Here is a 12,999-nt window from a genome sequence, read left to right as displayed (position 1 = left end):
TGCCGTGAGGACCTGTAGTTTATTTGTGGGCAGCCCAGGGAAGAGGTGACAGTACCCACACAGGCGGAGTTATCTGGTTTCATTTTTCTTATTTTGGGGGAAGGAGAACTCTGGGCCCAGGCTGGACTGAAACTCTAGATCCTCTGGCCTCTGCACAGGGTCCAGGTGAAATTTTGAGTCTTCGGAGTAAGTTTCTGGTACGCAGGCAGTGGCTCTGAAGGCCGGCACTGGACAAAGGGCCTCCCTCTTCATCCTGCTCCTGTCCCTGCCCTAGGGGATGCTCAGAGCCTGGCATTCAGAGGCTCCAGGAGCATGCCTGGGTATCCTGCCCAATAACCAGGTGCCACCAAGGATGGCCGGCTTGGGCCGTGTACCTCACTTCTCACTCTGCAATGGCCGCTTCCTTTTCCTCGCTGGTTGCTGGACACCAGCCCCCTTTGCTCTAGCACCAGGCCTCCTCCTCTTCCCAGGAGGCCCTCTTTGGCCAGCCTTCTCATCCCTCCTGCTCCTCTTCCTCTTTATCCCTGGGCTCGGGCCTGTACTTGAGGCTTCTGTCTCGCTTTCCCCTGTGGATACAGTAAGACTTGTGAACAAGCTGATGGAACAATACCGTGGGTGTCATTCACCTGACTCTTTTTTTTTTTCTTTCCCAGAGCTAAGGACCGAACCCAGGGCCTTGTGCTTGCTAGGCAAGCGTACTACCACTGAGCTAAATCCCCAACCCCTCACCTGACTCTTTAACCGAAATGCCAGCACCAGGGAGCACCAGCCATGGCTGCTGACCAGGGAGCACCCATGTTGTATGGACAGTGAGCTTCATCCTGGGTGTCAGGATACTAGAGAAGCTGGGCTCAGGAATTGATCCCTTGAAAGACTAGTCAGAGGACAGGATGAAGGGTCAAGACGTGGAGCAGGGTGTGAGGAGGGCATAGGAAGAGAGGTAAAGATGGCTCGGTGCCCCAAGGCCAGAAAACACAACTCAATCCACTGTGTCAGAGCTGAAGGATAGTATCTGGCTTGAGTATGGAGTCAGGCCAAGGGCAGGCTGACGGGAAGACACTGCCCAGCTAGGAACAATGTGGATGGGCCTCAATGTGGAGATAGCTGGGTGGGAGACAGGGTGAATCCAGTGACTCTTCACAGGACAGCTCCTAGGTTAGCACATGAAAAGACTGTCTGCTCCAGACAGGGCCACCAACAATGTACAGCAGGCCCTGGGCAGTCTTTAGCAAGTGTGCTAAAAGCTAGCGCGCGCGCGCGCACACGCACACACACACACACACACACACACACCGGGAAGGGAAGAGGACCCGACACCAACAGTGACATGAGTGGCCGAGGTTCAGGATCACTGAAGGATACAGAAGGACACATGAGGCTGCAAGGTCAGAGAGGTAGGCTAGCCAGAGCACAGGCACCGAAGTCTGGGGCAGTCCCCACAGCCTGCAGGGCATCTGTGCGTGAAGAGAAGCCTTAAGCAAAGGCAGGACCACGAGCAGGGGAGACAAGGGCTGAGGCGGTCCACATGTTCATCTCCACCCAGCGGCCTACCTGTCTTACTCTGTGGCTGCAGTGTGGGCAAACGCTTCTTTTTCTTCTTCTTCTTCCGCTCCCGCCTCCCTTCCAGCAGCTTCTTGTAGGCCTTTTCAGGGACCTCATCATCAGGGAAAGTGCCTGAGAACCAGGGTGACAGTCAGGGTGCTGAGGGCATGTATCACCTCCACTCTGCAAGGCGCACTCTCATCCCAATGACCAAGCTGCTGAGATCCACATCACAGGTCCACACAGACCCAGCTCAGGACCAGGAAAATCCAGAAAGGCAATTTGTGGCCCCAAGTTTGTGGCACAGTGCCAAGGTCTATTCCTCAAACAGGCTTATGCTGTGTAGTGGTGACTGATGTCCTGTACTGCAGGGGGTTCCTGGGCACTGGTAAAAACCCATCACACACAATACACACTCTCTCCAGTGTGAACTTCATCTACAAACACTGGACACGAGTTCAAGGCCTGCATGAAGCATCAAGGTACGTTCTGGTGAATGAAGAGAGGCTGGCTCCACAAGCAAGGCACAGCAGGACAGTTAAAGGCTCAAGGCCTCCAGGGGCGAGGCATGCAATGAAGCCTGAGTACCACACGGCAAGTACGAGAACGACCAAGTGCTATGGAGTCTTCGAGCCTACCCCTTCTCCCACCAAGACACAGACTTCTCATGCCTAAGGGATCACTTGGAACCACTCCATCCCACAGGCACTGGCACTTCTTAAATCATGTGTGTGCGTGTGCCTGTGGGGGGGACCACCTCAGTGCCCACCAGATCCTCACCTCCAGCCAGGTCCCGCAACCTGAAAGAGAAGACAGAAAATGTCACCACTCAGCAGTGGCTCTGCCAGACATCAGTCCTCATGGGGGAGCCTCTCGGTGAGACACGGACTTCCCACCTGGCTCAGGCCACTTCACAGGACAACACACAGCAAAGGCAGTGGGGTGGGGCTGTGAAGGACAGCAGCAGAGGTGAGGCAGGCCTCCTGACTCACTTTTGGATCACTTTGTAGAGGCGCTTCCTGTTCTGAGAAGGGGTGCTCTGTCTACTGGCAAGCTTGAAGAGTCTGTTAGCAACTGCCTCGTAGTCAAACTGTTTCAAAAAGATGCAAGAAATACAAGGTCAGTCAGTGTCCATGTACCTGAACACACAACCCCACCTACCTCCCTGGGCTGAGGAGACATTCTCTGCTCAGCCACAGGAACCAACCCACTCAGCTCTCTTCCAGCAAGGCCTGCAGACAGACTACACCACCCCTGCTCCAGGGCTGCACTGTCCAAAGGCAGCATCCGATTGCAGAAGGCAGCCTGCTCTCCAACTTTCTTTCTTTCTTTCTTTCTTTTTTTTTTGAGACAGGGTCTTACTATGTGACTGGCCTAGAGCCACCTCTGGAGTGCAGGGACTAAAGTCCTCTAAATTCCCTACTAGCCAAAGCACACAGGTAGGAAGTTAACAAGTGAAAATTGTCCGATGGTGGCACACGCCTTTAATCCCAGCACTTGGGAGGCAGAGCCAGGTGGATCTCTGTGAGTTTGAGGCCAGCCTGGGCTACCAAGTGAGTTCCAGGAAAGGCGCAAAGCTACACAGAGAAACCCTGTCTCGAAAAAAACAAAAAAAAAACAAAAAAAAAACAAAAAAAAAAAAAAAGAAAAGAAAAGAAAATTGTCCGATACATTTTATTTAACCCAGAATACTCCAAACTTACTCATGTGACGGGCTGTCAGTATTAAAGCCTACTGACATCTGTCTGACCTTTCCAATCCACCTGACCCCATTTCTCAGCTGACTCAGAACTATGACCCAATTGCGGATCACTATGGCTGTGCCACCCTGTTCAAGGCCAACACTCCAATGATAGGGTCAGACCTGGGGGTGCAGCCCACCTATTCAAAGCAAAAGGAATGCCATGGGGTACAGCAGGGCTGGCTTAGCCCTTGCATCAACCTCTCAGCACCCACCAAGAGCTGCCCAGTTGCCCATCACCCACCCTCCCCCAAAGCCAGCCTCCATGAAGGCTATCTGTACAACCCTGTTACCGTCCTCACTACCAGCAGTGAGGCCAGAGGGTAAAGGCCAACCTTGTAGCCCAGACATGGATGCCTACCTGGAGGACAGGGCCAGCGTTTTCCTCGTCATCCCACACCTGCTCCTTGTCTGCCTCAGGGTCAGCCCTGTGTCTGGAGCCTAAAAGCAAAATGGAGCCTAACTCAAGGTACCGTGCCTGGTGTAGGGGTACCCCAATACCGACACCCAAGGAACCGAGGACCCTCTTGGTTATGTCCCGGCACAGGCTGGAAAGGGCACAAGCAGCTGGTCTCCAGGGGAATGCAGAGATGAAAAAAGGCATCCCAGGAGAGGGGCGCATGCTCAGTAGGCACCTTGGGCAGCAAAGGCAGCTTCAGGTGTCCTAGCAGTAAGGTAGGCCAGGGACACTGGAGCCTGCTTAGCTCAGCTCAGGACACTGAGCTGGGCTGTGTGCTAAGAACTCTGAGAGCACTGCCTTTGGTAGGAACAAAGTTGAAACAGGGCCTTGTCATGTAGCTCTAGCTGGCCTGGTATTTCCAAAGCCCAGGCTGGCCTTGAACTTGGGCAACCCTCCTGCCTCAGCCTCCCAAGTGCTGAGATCATAGGCATGTGCTCCCACAGCACACTCAGCATCGCCTTTGGGTGAAGGACTTCTGGACAGTGGTCCTGTGGGACACTCTGGTACGAAGGACAGCAGCTGCAGGATGGCTTGCTATATACAGAGTGGCTGCTGACCTCAAGTAGGCACCACTGGGACTTGCCAGGAAACTGAGGACGACTGGGAAGACACACACAGGATGGCCAGGCAGTGTGTCTGCTGACCCACAAGAAAGGGGCTGCCAGCGCTGACACGAGAGCTGAAAGAGGACACCCTTCCCTGAGGGTCCATGACCACAGCCTCAAGACCAAGAAAGCCTGGTGCAGACCCACAGCCCTTCAGGGGCCACTTATAAGAGAATGTGCGGTGCAGTCCTCTGTTCCTTGCTGCTATGTGGTCAGACCCAGATTGACTGGAGGGCAGGGCAGAGAAAAGGACCACAGAGGGGCAGAGACAAGGCAACCAATGGAGGCAGAGAATCCCAGGGGGAAGAGCAGGATGAAGGCTTGGGCATGACTCAAGGTCAGAACAGTTGCCTGGTGCAGACAGCCCCAAGTTCCATCCTAACACCACTAAGAACAGGAACAAAACCAGGGCAGACGCTGCCTCGTGAACAGGGAGGTCAGGGTGCCACCCAGGACCCGGGGAGCATTATAGCCTTAGACAGGAGCCCTTCAGGAACTGAGCTGGTAGCTGGATGTCACGTGCAAAGGCAGATTTAAAAGAGTAAATACGTATTTTATGCCACGCTACAAGGGACTCTGGAGAGGACAGCCAGGAGACACAACAATCCAGCAAGAGCCCTGGGCTCGGCCTGGGACAGGCCTGGACTTCTCACCTGCAGGCAGCCTCTTGGGTGGTGTGCCTTGCAGATCCTGCTCACCGTCTGAGGACTCCTCATCACCCTCTGACGCTTCACCCTCCCCACTCTGTGTGTCCAGTTCATTCATTAGGTCTTCAATGGCCAAGGGAGCCTGTTCCACAATCGTCTCAAAGATGCTCCGAGTGATCTTATTTAAAACTAGGGAGCTGAGGGGGAAGCAGAGGCCAGAGAGGCCATTGGGCTGGGCTCTCAGACACCATGCCAACCCTCACAGCATGGAGGGCCAAAGGCCACTGTTGCCTGAGACGGCACGCGTGACAAAGGTCAGACCCGGGGCCGCCCACCACTTACTCCTTAGTGTGGGCTGCTATCTGGCAGAAAGGATCGATGAACTGCAGATTCTGGTCTGCGGTGAGCTGTGGGGAAACCCAGGGATGGGAGGTGTGTCCCGTGCTGGGCACATGCACCACACCCCACAGACCCCGCCTGAGCCCACCTTACCTCTGCAGCGCCCACTTTGGTCAGCTCCTCCAGGAAGATCTCCAGGAAGTGGCTCTTCACCCCGTTGGGGGCCTGGCTGTCGGGGTTCAGTACCTCGGTGGTGAGCAGCTCCAGCAGCTGCTCGATCTGTCTGAGGAAAGAGGGGAAAAGCAGTGGGAGCCACGCAGTCACAGGTCACCGGTGCTCCCGCTCCCTCCACATGTTAAATGAAGCCAGGCGGTGGTGGCGCACAACTTTAATAATCCCAGCACTCAGAGGCAGAGGCAGGTGGATCTCCGAGTTCAAAGTCAGCCTGGTCTAAGTTCTAGCACAGTCTGGGCTACACAGAGAAACCTTGTATTGAAAAATAGAAACAAACAACAACAACAACAACAACAAAAAATCTAAATGAAAACAGTCAGAAACCCACATTGTGGGATAGGACTCGGCTTGGAACCCGCTGCACTCAGCTTGGACACGGAGACAGGTGAGCAGGCAGCCCCTCTAGGTCTGGGGTCTCCCAAGAGGGCAAGGACAGGATGAGGGCCCCAGCGGAGTGGGGACCCACTGCTGTCACAGAAGCCAGGGTCAGACAGGAACACAGCCAACCACTGCTCAGGGACACAGGCCAGCCAGCTAAGCACCGTGGTCAAAAGTAAGAGGTCTGGGCAGACAGTGACCACTGACAGCACAGCTGCCCGCCCATGTGCCCCTTAAAGAGGCCTTGGCGCACATCTTTAATCCCGGCACTCAGGAGGCAGGGAGGCAGGCAGATCTCTGTGAGTTCAAGGCCAACCTTTTTTCCAGGGCAAGTTCCAGGACAGCCAAGGCTACATGGAGAAATCCTGTCTCAAACAAACAAACAAACACGGAGAAATCCTGTCTCAAACAAACAAACAAACAAACAAGCAAACTACACACAAAAAGGAAGAGGGCTTTAGCTGCATGCCTGTTATGACCAGCGTACACAATTCTGCCTGACTCTAGACATAACTGGATAGCAGTTCAGAGAAGAGAGCATCACCTGAACCATTTTACTTTATAAAAACCTGACTCTCAGTGTGGACCCACCTTTCTTCCCATCCTTGGGTTTTCACGGCCTTCAGTGACTCACTCAGGACCATCCTCATGAGCTTGGACATAAAAGAAATTCATGTCAGTGAGAGTACAGTGGACAAGTTACCCAGCTTCCCCATGTCCCAGAAGCCTCCTGAAGGTAAGGCCTCAGCATGTCTCAAGATGCACGCCTGCCCACAGGATGGATATTGGGGGACATGACACTGTGCCCACAGGACCCTAGGCCTGGAGATGGAAGCTCTGCACTTGGCTTTGTGAGCAGCAGGAAGCCAGGCTCACCTGAGTGAGTGGGAACTACAAACCAGAGCTGACCAGAATGGTCAGGCATGCAGTGGGCTCTTCCTACGGCAGGCAGTCACCACAAAGCCAAGTCTGAAGCTGGGCCTAACTTCCCCCATGCTCTCCCAAGCCCCCCTTTCCCCATCAGAGAGCAAGACAGGGGCAAACCCTGCTCTGAACCACTGCCACATCAATCAAGGCTCAGCATCCTTCCCATGCACCCCACTACCCCTTGACATGGCTCAATGTTTTCTACGGATTTCCTGCCTTTAGATCTTAACACAGTATGTCCACTCTGCATCCAGATCACAGTCAAGACAACCAACAACACATGGAACCTAACAGCCATGTGCACGGAGCACACCAGAGGTCTGATGTCACACCTGGGGACACTGTGGACCTGACTTTTATGCCTATCTACACTAACTCTGAGAAAGTCAGCCACACTCAAGACTTGGTCACAAATGGCACAAAGATAAAATGGACCTTGGAGGCTAGAAAGATGGCTCAGTGGTTAAGAGCACTTGCTGCTCTTGCAGAGTACCCTGATCCAATGCCCAGCACCTACATGGTGGTTCACAACCACCCATACTTCCAGAGGATCTGATGCCTTCTTCTGACCTCTGAGGGCACCGGGCATACATGTGGTGTCATACATAGAGGCAAAACTCACACACGCACAAAAACATGTAATTAAAAATCTTTAAATGGGCCTTGGAAAGCAACAGCATTTACCACACCAAGGACCCAGCAATAGCAGCCTAGCTGATTACATCTTAGCATAGCCACTCCACACAGGACCTTCTCCCACAGACCTACTCCCTGCTACAGGAGGTGCTGGACCCCCACATGCAGCCAGGGCCCCACAGCCCATACAGCCCATCTTTCTTCTGTTTCTATGGGTAGGCTCCAGCACTACAAGGAAGGACATCTGATTATTGACCAGTCTGTGGTTCCACCAGGGCATGGGTCAGCATGGCACAAGATGTGCCCACAGAACTCAGGTCTATGTTCCTACACAACTCACTGGCCGAGAGGAGCATGACACAGGAGAAAGAAAGCAGGAGACAACCCTCAGCCAGAAGAGGATCTTCACAGGCGGGGGACTTGGTCCCCTCCTGCTGTGTGCTCGGCCAGGGTTTACTGGCAGTCACAATGGCTGACTCCTGAGGAGGGCTGAGGCAAGGCTCCTTCTCTGAACTCCTATTGGCCCTCAAGATGGGGACACTTCAGGCTGTAGCAGCACTGCAGCCAAGTACATTCCCAACCAGCCCTTGCTGACCCCTTCACCCCAGGGCTCGTGGGTCCCCTGCTCTGTGCCTCACCATGTAGAACTTGTCCAGGCGCAGTCGGTCGATGCCCACCCACTCTCGGATCATGGTCTGCCAGAACGCCCGCAGGAACAGGTGCTCTGGAGGGAGAGAGCACACACATGAACACCAGAGCCATGTGGGGAAGGGCAGCACACCCGCACAAGTCCTCGTGGGCGGCCCTGGAACGCCCTGCCTGTGTATTCACTCACAGGGCTCACAAGTAGAAGTCCCCAGACTCCACAGAAAAAACAAACAACACAGTTCCAATCAAGCTGTCACTCTGTTGTCTGAACAAACGCACATAGAGGAAGCAAGGTACTGGGAAATGGAGTGACTACTGGGGACAGAGCGCCCCACCCCACCCCCGGCCTCTTTGTCCCTGCCTTGGCTTGGGCTGAGGACCTCCTGACACCCAAGCCAGATGTTTAGCAAGGAGTCACTGAAGCAGGACTGTAGGCAGAGGCTTGGCACTTGCCCAACTAGATCCATTAGCCCTGCAGGTAACAGATGAGTCAGCTGCAGGACGTAGAGTCTGAACTGTGCCCTCAAAATCTTACGGAGAAGCTCTAAACCCTTGGTATTGCAAACCGTAACCAGAGTAAACAGAGGGGTTGTGCTTGGGCACTAACGAAGGTCCTGAGGGTGAGCCCTACCTAATCTCACCCATCGGAGGAAGGTACCATCTGCAGGACAAGGAGGCACCAGCCCTGGGAAACCTTGGTTCTAGAACAAATTCTACACCAGCAAAGGGCTCTTCAGACGGCTCAGTCATGGTGGCCTGGTGACTAGGTCACCAAGTGATCAGCTTTGTGCCCAGCAAAGCAACTCTCCTGCCAGTTCTTAGAGAGCAAAGAGTAGGGAGCTCAGATCCACTCCATCTATACATGCAATTAAAGAGATATTCCTGACCCCCATGGCACACATCAGTGATGAAAGAGGACCCCAAGTTCAAGGCCAGCCTGAGCTCCACAGTAAGAACCTGTCGCCAAGACAGAGGGATGGGATGAGGGATTCTCCCAACTGAGGAAATGTGCATCTATCTCCTCAATTTGCCGACTTCCATCTAATACAACTAAAACCCAGCTCACTGAGGACGTGAGTACAAGCCTCCAGCTCCTCTGTCAGGACTGCCCTCAGAGTAGCACAGGGGCCTGAGCCGGGCTATGCCCCAGAGCTAGGCTGGCCTGAGCTGGGGTCTGGACCTCAGGATTTTCAAAAGCTGCCTAGGTGATTCCAACAGACAGGCAGAATAGGGATATGGATGAAAAATGGAAGAGCTGGGAAATACACTAAGACAGTGGTTCTCAACCTATAGGTCGTGACCCCCCTTTACAGCTAGGACCATCAGGAAACAGATATTTTCATTATAATTCATAACAGTAGCAAAATTACAAGTTATGAAGTAGCAACAAAAATAATTTTATGGTTGGGGGTCACCACAACTGCTGTGGGATGTTCTGTATGGCAAATGTGTTGCTAATTAGTCAATAATAAAACACTGATTGGCCATTGGCTAGGCAGGAAGTGTAGGTGGGACAAGGAGGAGAATAAAGCTGGGAAGTGGAAGGCTGAGTCAGAGAGACACTGCCAGCCGCCATGATGAGAAACAGCATGTGAAGATGCCGGTAAGCCACGAGCCATGTGGCAAGGTATAGATTAATAGAAATGGAATAATTTAAGCTGTAAGAACAGTTAGCAAGAAGCCTGCCATGGCCATACAGTTTGTAACCAATACAAGTCTCTGTGTTTACTTGGTTGGGTCTGAGTGGCTGTGGGACTGGCAGATGAGAGAGATTTGTCCTGACTGTGGGCCAGGCAGGAAAACTTTAGCTACACACAACATGAGGCACTGTATTAAAGGGCTGCAGCATTAGGAAGGTTGAGAATCAGCGCACTACAAGAATGAGATGGCTCAGTGGTTAAGAGCACTGGCTGCTCTTCCAGAGGACCCGGGTTCAATTCCCAGCACTCACATGGCAGCTCACAACTGTAACTCCAAGATCTGACACCCTCATACAGACATATACGCAGGCAAAACACCAAAGCACATAAAATAAAAATAAATAAATAAACAAACAAACAAACAAACAAATAAATAGAATGAGTGTCGTGTCTACCAGGTGGAATCCAGCTAAACATGATAGTATCATGACACTGAGCTTTTCTCTATGTGTTATACCTCCGCCTTTCACTCCTGAGCCATGTCTGTTTGGTAAACGGGTGAGTACAGGCTGAGCACTGGGCTGTGTTCCATACCACAAGCTTCCACACAGCCGCCTACCTCCCTGTAGCTTGAGGTCTGAGAACAGAGACTGCTACATTGGTAGCTCTGAATCTCAGTGACTCTGGTGTTGACGGCGACAGGCCTGGCTTCAGAGTACTCACGTGCCTCTGTAGTCTGAAAAGCATGGATGAGCTGGGAAATGGTCCTTCCTAGTTCTTCCTGTGAGGGAAATAGGAAGCACACCCTCAGACCCTGAAGCACTGCTCAGACAGCACACACTACCAATGCCCACTCACTCCACACAAAGAACCAGCTGCCAGGTGGCCTCCACTGTCCAGGGGCCTCCACCGTCCAGGGGCCTCCAAATTCTGCATGTCTCCTTGCTGCGAAAGGCCTCCTCTGTGGAAGCCATCAGACTCTCCCTCTATACAGCAGGAGTCAGTGCTGGCCTCACTAAGGCAGTGGCCCTGCACAAGAGGGTGACACCCCAGACATCATGGCAAGATGGAAAGGAGCCTCGAGACACAGCTGTCTTTCTAGCAGGAAATGGGGTCAAGCAGACACATGAATCACTCACTATCTACTGTCTCTCAGTGTTAAGCATTACCCAGTACCCTGGCTAAGATTCTAGAACTCCCCCCACCCCCACCCAGAGATGGTTGTTTTAGCAGGTACTACAATATGGGTCAGGAAACTGCTGCATGTAAGGCTCCTCCAACTGTGTAAACAAACCACAAGCTGAGAACTGCTGTTAAAAAAAAAAAAAAAAAAAGGCCTGCAGGAGAAATGCCTTCCCAGGAGACCTGGATTCTGCCCTTACTTCCATTACATCAGCACTGCGTTTCCAACCAAAGCAGTGATTAATGTGACACTATCCACTTCAGCCCACCCTGGCCTACACTGTTTGCCACCATGTCACTAAGATGCTCTCGTTAGCCAACCATTCCTGTCCTTCCTAAATGCCGGGACCTTCCTACCACAGCCCCGCCAGCCACACAGAACAAGGGATATAAGCTGAGTGACTCCACCCAAGTCTCTGGCCATGTTAAAAGGGGAATAAACACACGCCCATCAGTCCACCATCCATTCCTGTCCAGTTTCTTCAGCTACCTTCCCATGCACTCACCTGCTGGAGCGGCTTGTCCTGCATCCACATGCAGTAAAACAGCCCTTTCCAGATCTTCAACAGCTCATCTGGAGTAAAACCACCTAAATCACAAGAGCAACAGTCAGTGGACTCAGTGGACCCTGGAATCTGCCTTTCCGAGGCAGAAGGAAGCATGACTGCCTGAATTACCCCAGAATCGTATCATTGTGCAGGAACTGGGCAGCCAGCCCCTCCCCAAAACACTCTGCAATAGACCTGCCATACCTGTGACTGGAGGAGCTCCCCCAGTAGCTTCATGCCCCAGTTAAAGACAGGTATCATCAGTCCCACAGGGTTAAAACACAGAACCTCAACCCATACTGGATTGCCCGTAGCTAATGCAGTGATCATTAAGCCAGTGTCAGACCAAGGAGTTGTAGCTTATCTATTACATCTCAGAGATTAAATGGTGAAAGTTACTCATTCAGGCTAGCAAAGGCCATAACCTAAATTGCGGCTCTCAAGCTGCAGCGTGGAAAACGGCCCTGTGGCGCTTCCTAAAGCACAGGGCCGTGACCTCGGTCAAAGCACTGCTCAGGGGACCTAGAATTCTCATCTGTGAAGGGGTATCCAAGAGAAGCTGAGGCTGCTGGCAGGGGGTCGCTCTTCGAGGACCCACTCACTGAAAGCACTCAGCAGAAGGCATGTTCTGGGAAGCTCGAGGCCACTCCGTTAAGCACACAGAACACTGGTAAGGCCCAAAGAGCACGAGCAAGCTCCGGAGGAAGGAAAAGCGTGCATTCCGACGGGGACGGCCTGAGCTAGGAGACCCGCCGGCGAACCCGGCCCCGTGGGGCCCACGCGGCGGAGGCTCCCAGCCTGCCCGCCCGCCCGGTACCTGCGGTCCGCTGCGTCCTGGCCGTGATGTACTTCCGCAGCTTGCGCACCGCGCGGTCCCGCGTCACCTGCTCATTGCCGGCCAGGCGCTGCGCCAGCTGGATCTCCGGCGGGAGCGGCACTCCAGGAACCATGATGAAGACCCTGAGACCACGCACTCTGCGCTTCCGCTGGGGCGCTCCAGTGACGACAAGCGCTACGTCACGTCTGCGCGACACCACCGAACGTCACACCGCGGCGACACAACTCTGCTAAACGTCAAACGTCCCGTCTGATGCCGGCGCACGCTACTGCCCCTCCGTGGCCAGGAGGCGCAACTGCAGCCCGCAGGAAAGATGGAATCCTGGCGTCTTGGCTGGGGCAACTCTGATTCTTGGAAGGGTCAAGCGTTGTCTTGGGCTCGCCCTCCTCCTTACTGAAAAACCTGCATAGCGCGCAGCAGGAGCGGCTGCATTACAAGAAGGTCTTGATCTGGCCCTTCCTGTCCTTAACTGCAATGCCCATCTCTGGAGGGCTGCGTGGAGCTGCCCCTTGCTCAACATACTGTCCCTATACCGCCGAGAACTGTGCGCCTTTCCCGGGAGCCCAAATAAATCCGGATCCCCAGGGAAATCCACCCGGCCAAGCCTTTTGGAGAGCATCCGCTTTTCTGGACA

The 12,999-nt window shown here is 53.5% G+C and overlaps 1 protein-coding gene across 1 annotated transcript; it reads right to left on the bottom strand.

The window, feature by feature from the left end:
• On the bottom strand, positions 1 to 12,532 carry Rrp1 (ribosomal RNA processing 1). The gene is made up of 13 exons (XM_052744542.1): positions 12,345 to 12,532; positions 11,486 to 11,568; positions 10,521 to 10,578; positions 8,148 to 8,233; positions 6,538 to 6,599; positions 5,488 to 5,617; positions 5,338 to 5,402; positions 5,002 to 5,192; positions 3,645 to 3,724; positions 2,535 to 2,632; positions 2,323 to 2,342; positions 1,552 to 1,674; positions 1 to 566 (listed from the first exon to the last, which is right to left on the bottom strand). Exons 1-13 carry the CDS (start codon positions 12,475 to 12,477, stop codon positions 376 to 378), a joined length of 1,320 nt encoding a protein of 439 aa, XP_052600502.1. The 5' UTR covers positions 12,478 to 12,532; the 3' UTR covers positions 1 to 375.
• Positions 12,533 to 12,999: the final 467 nt, after the last annotated feature.

This window comes from Peromyscus californicus, unplaced genomic scaffold (genome assembly GCF_007827085.1).
Source record: "Peromyscus californicus insignis strain IS unplaced genomic scaffold, ASM782708v3 Scaffold_19__1_contigs__length_69161282, whole genome shotgun sequence".
Taxonomy (NCBI): Eukaryota; Metazoa; Chordata; class Mammalia; order Rodentia; family Cricetidae; genus Peromyscus; species Peromyscus californicus.
This window is presented reverse-complemented; position numbering and strand designations above follow the sequence as displayed.

Coding starts and splice junctions, on each gene's coding strand:
- Rrp1 (XM_052744542.1), bottom strand. CDS start 12,477: ATGGTTCCTGGAGTGCCGCTCCCGCCGGAGATCCAGCTGGCGCAGCGC. Junction 5,193..5,337: donor ATAGCAGCCCACACTAAGGA/GTAAGTGGTGGG, acceptor CTTCCCCCTCAG/CTCCCTAGTTTTAAATAAGA. Junction 2,633..3,644: donor ACGCTGGCCCTGTCCTCCAG/GTAGGCATCCAT, acceptor TTTTTGAAACAG/TTTGACTACGAGGCAGTTGC.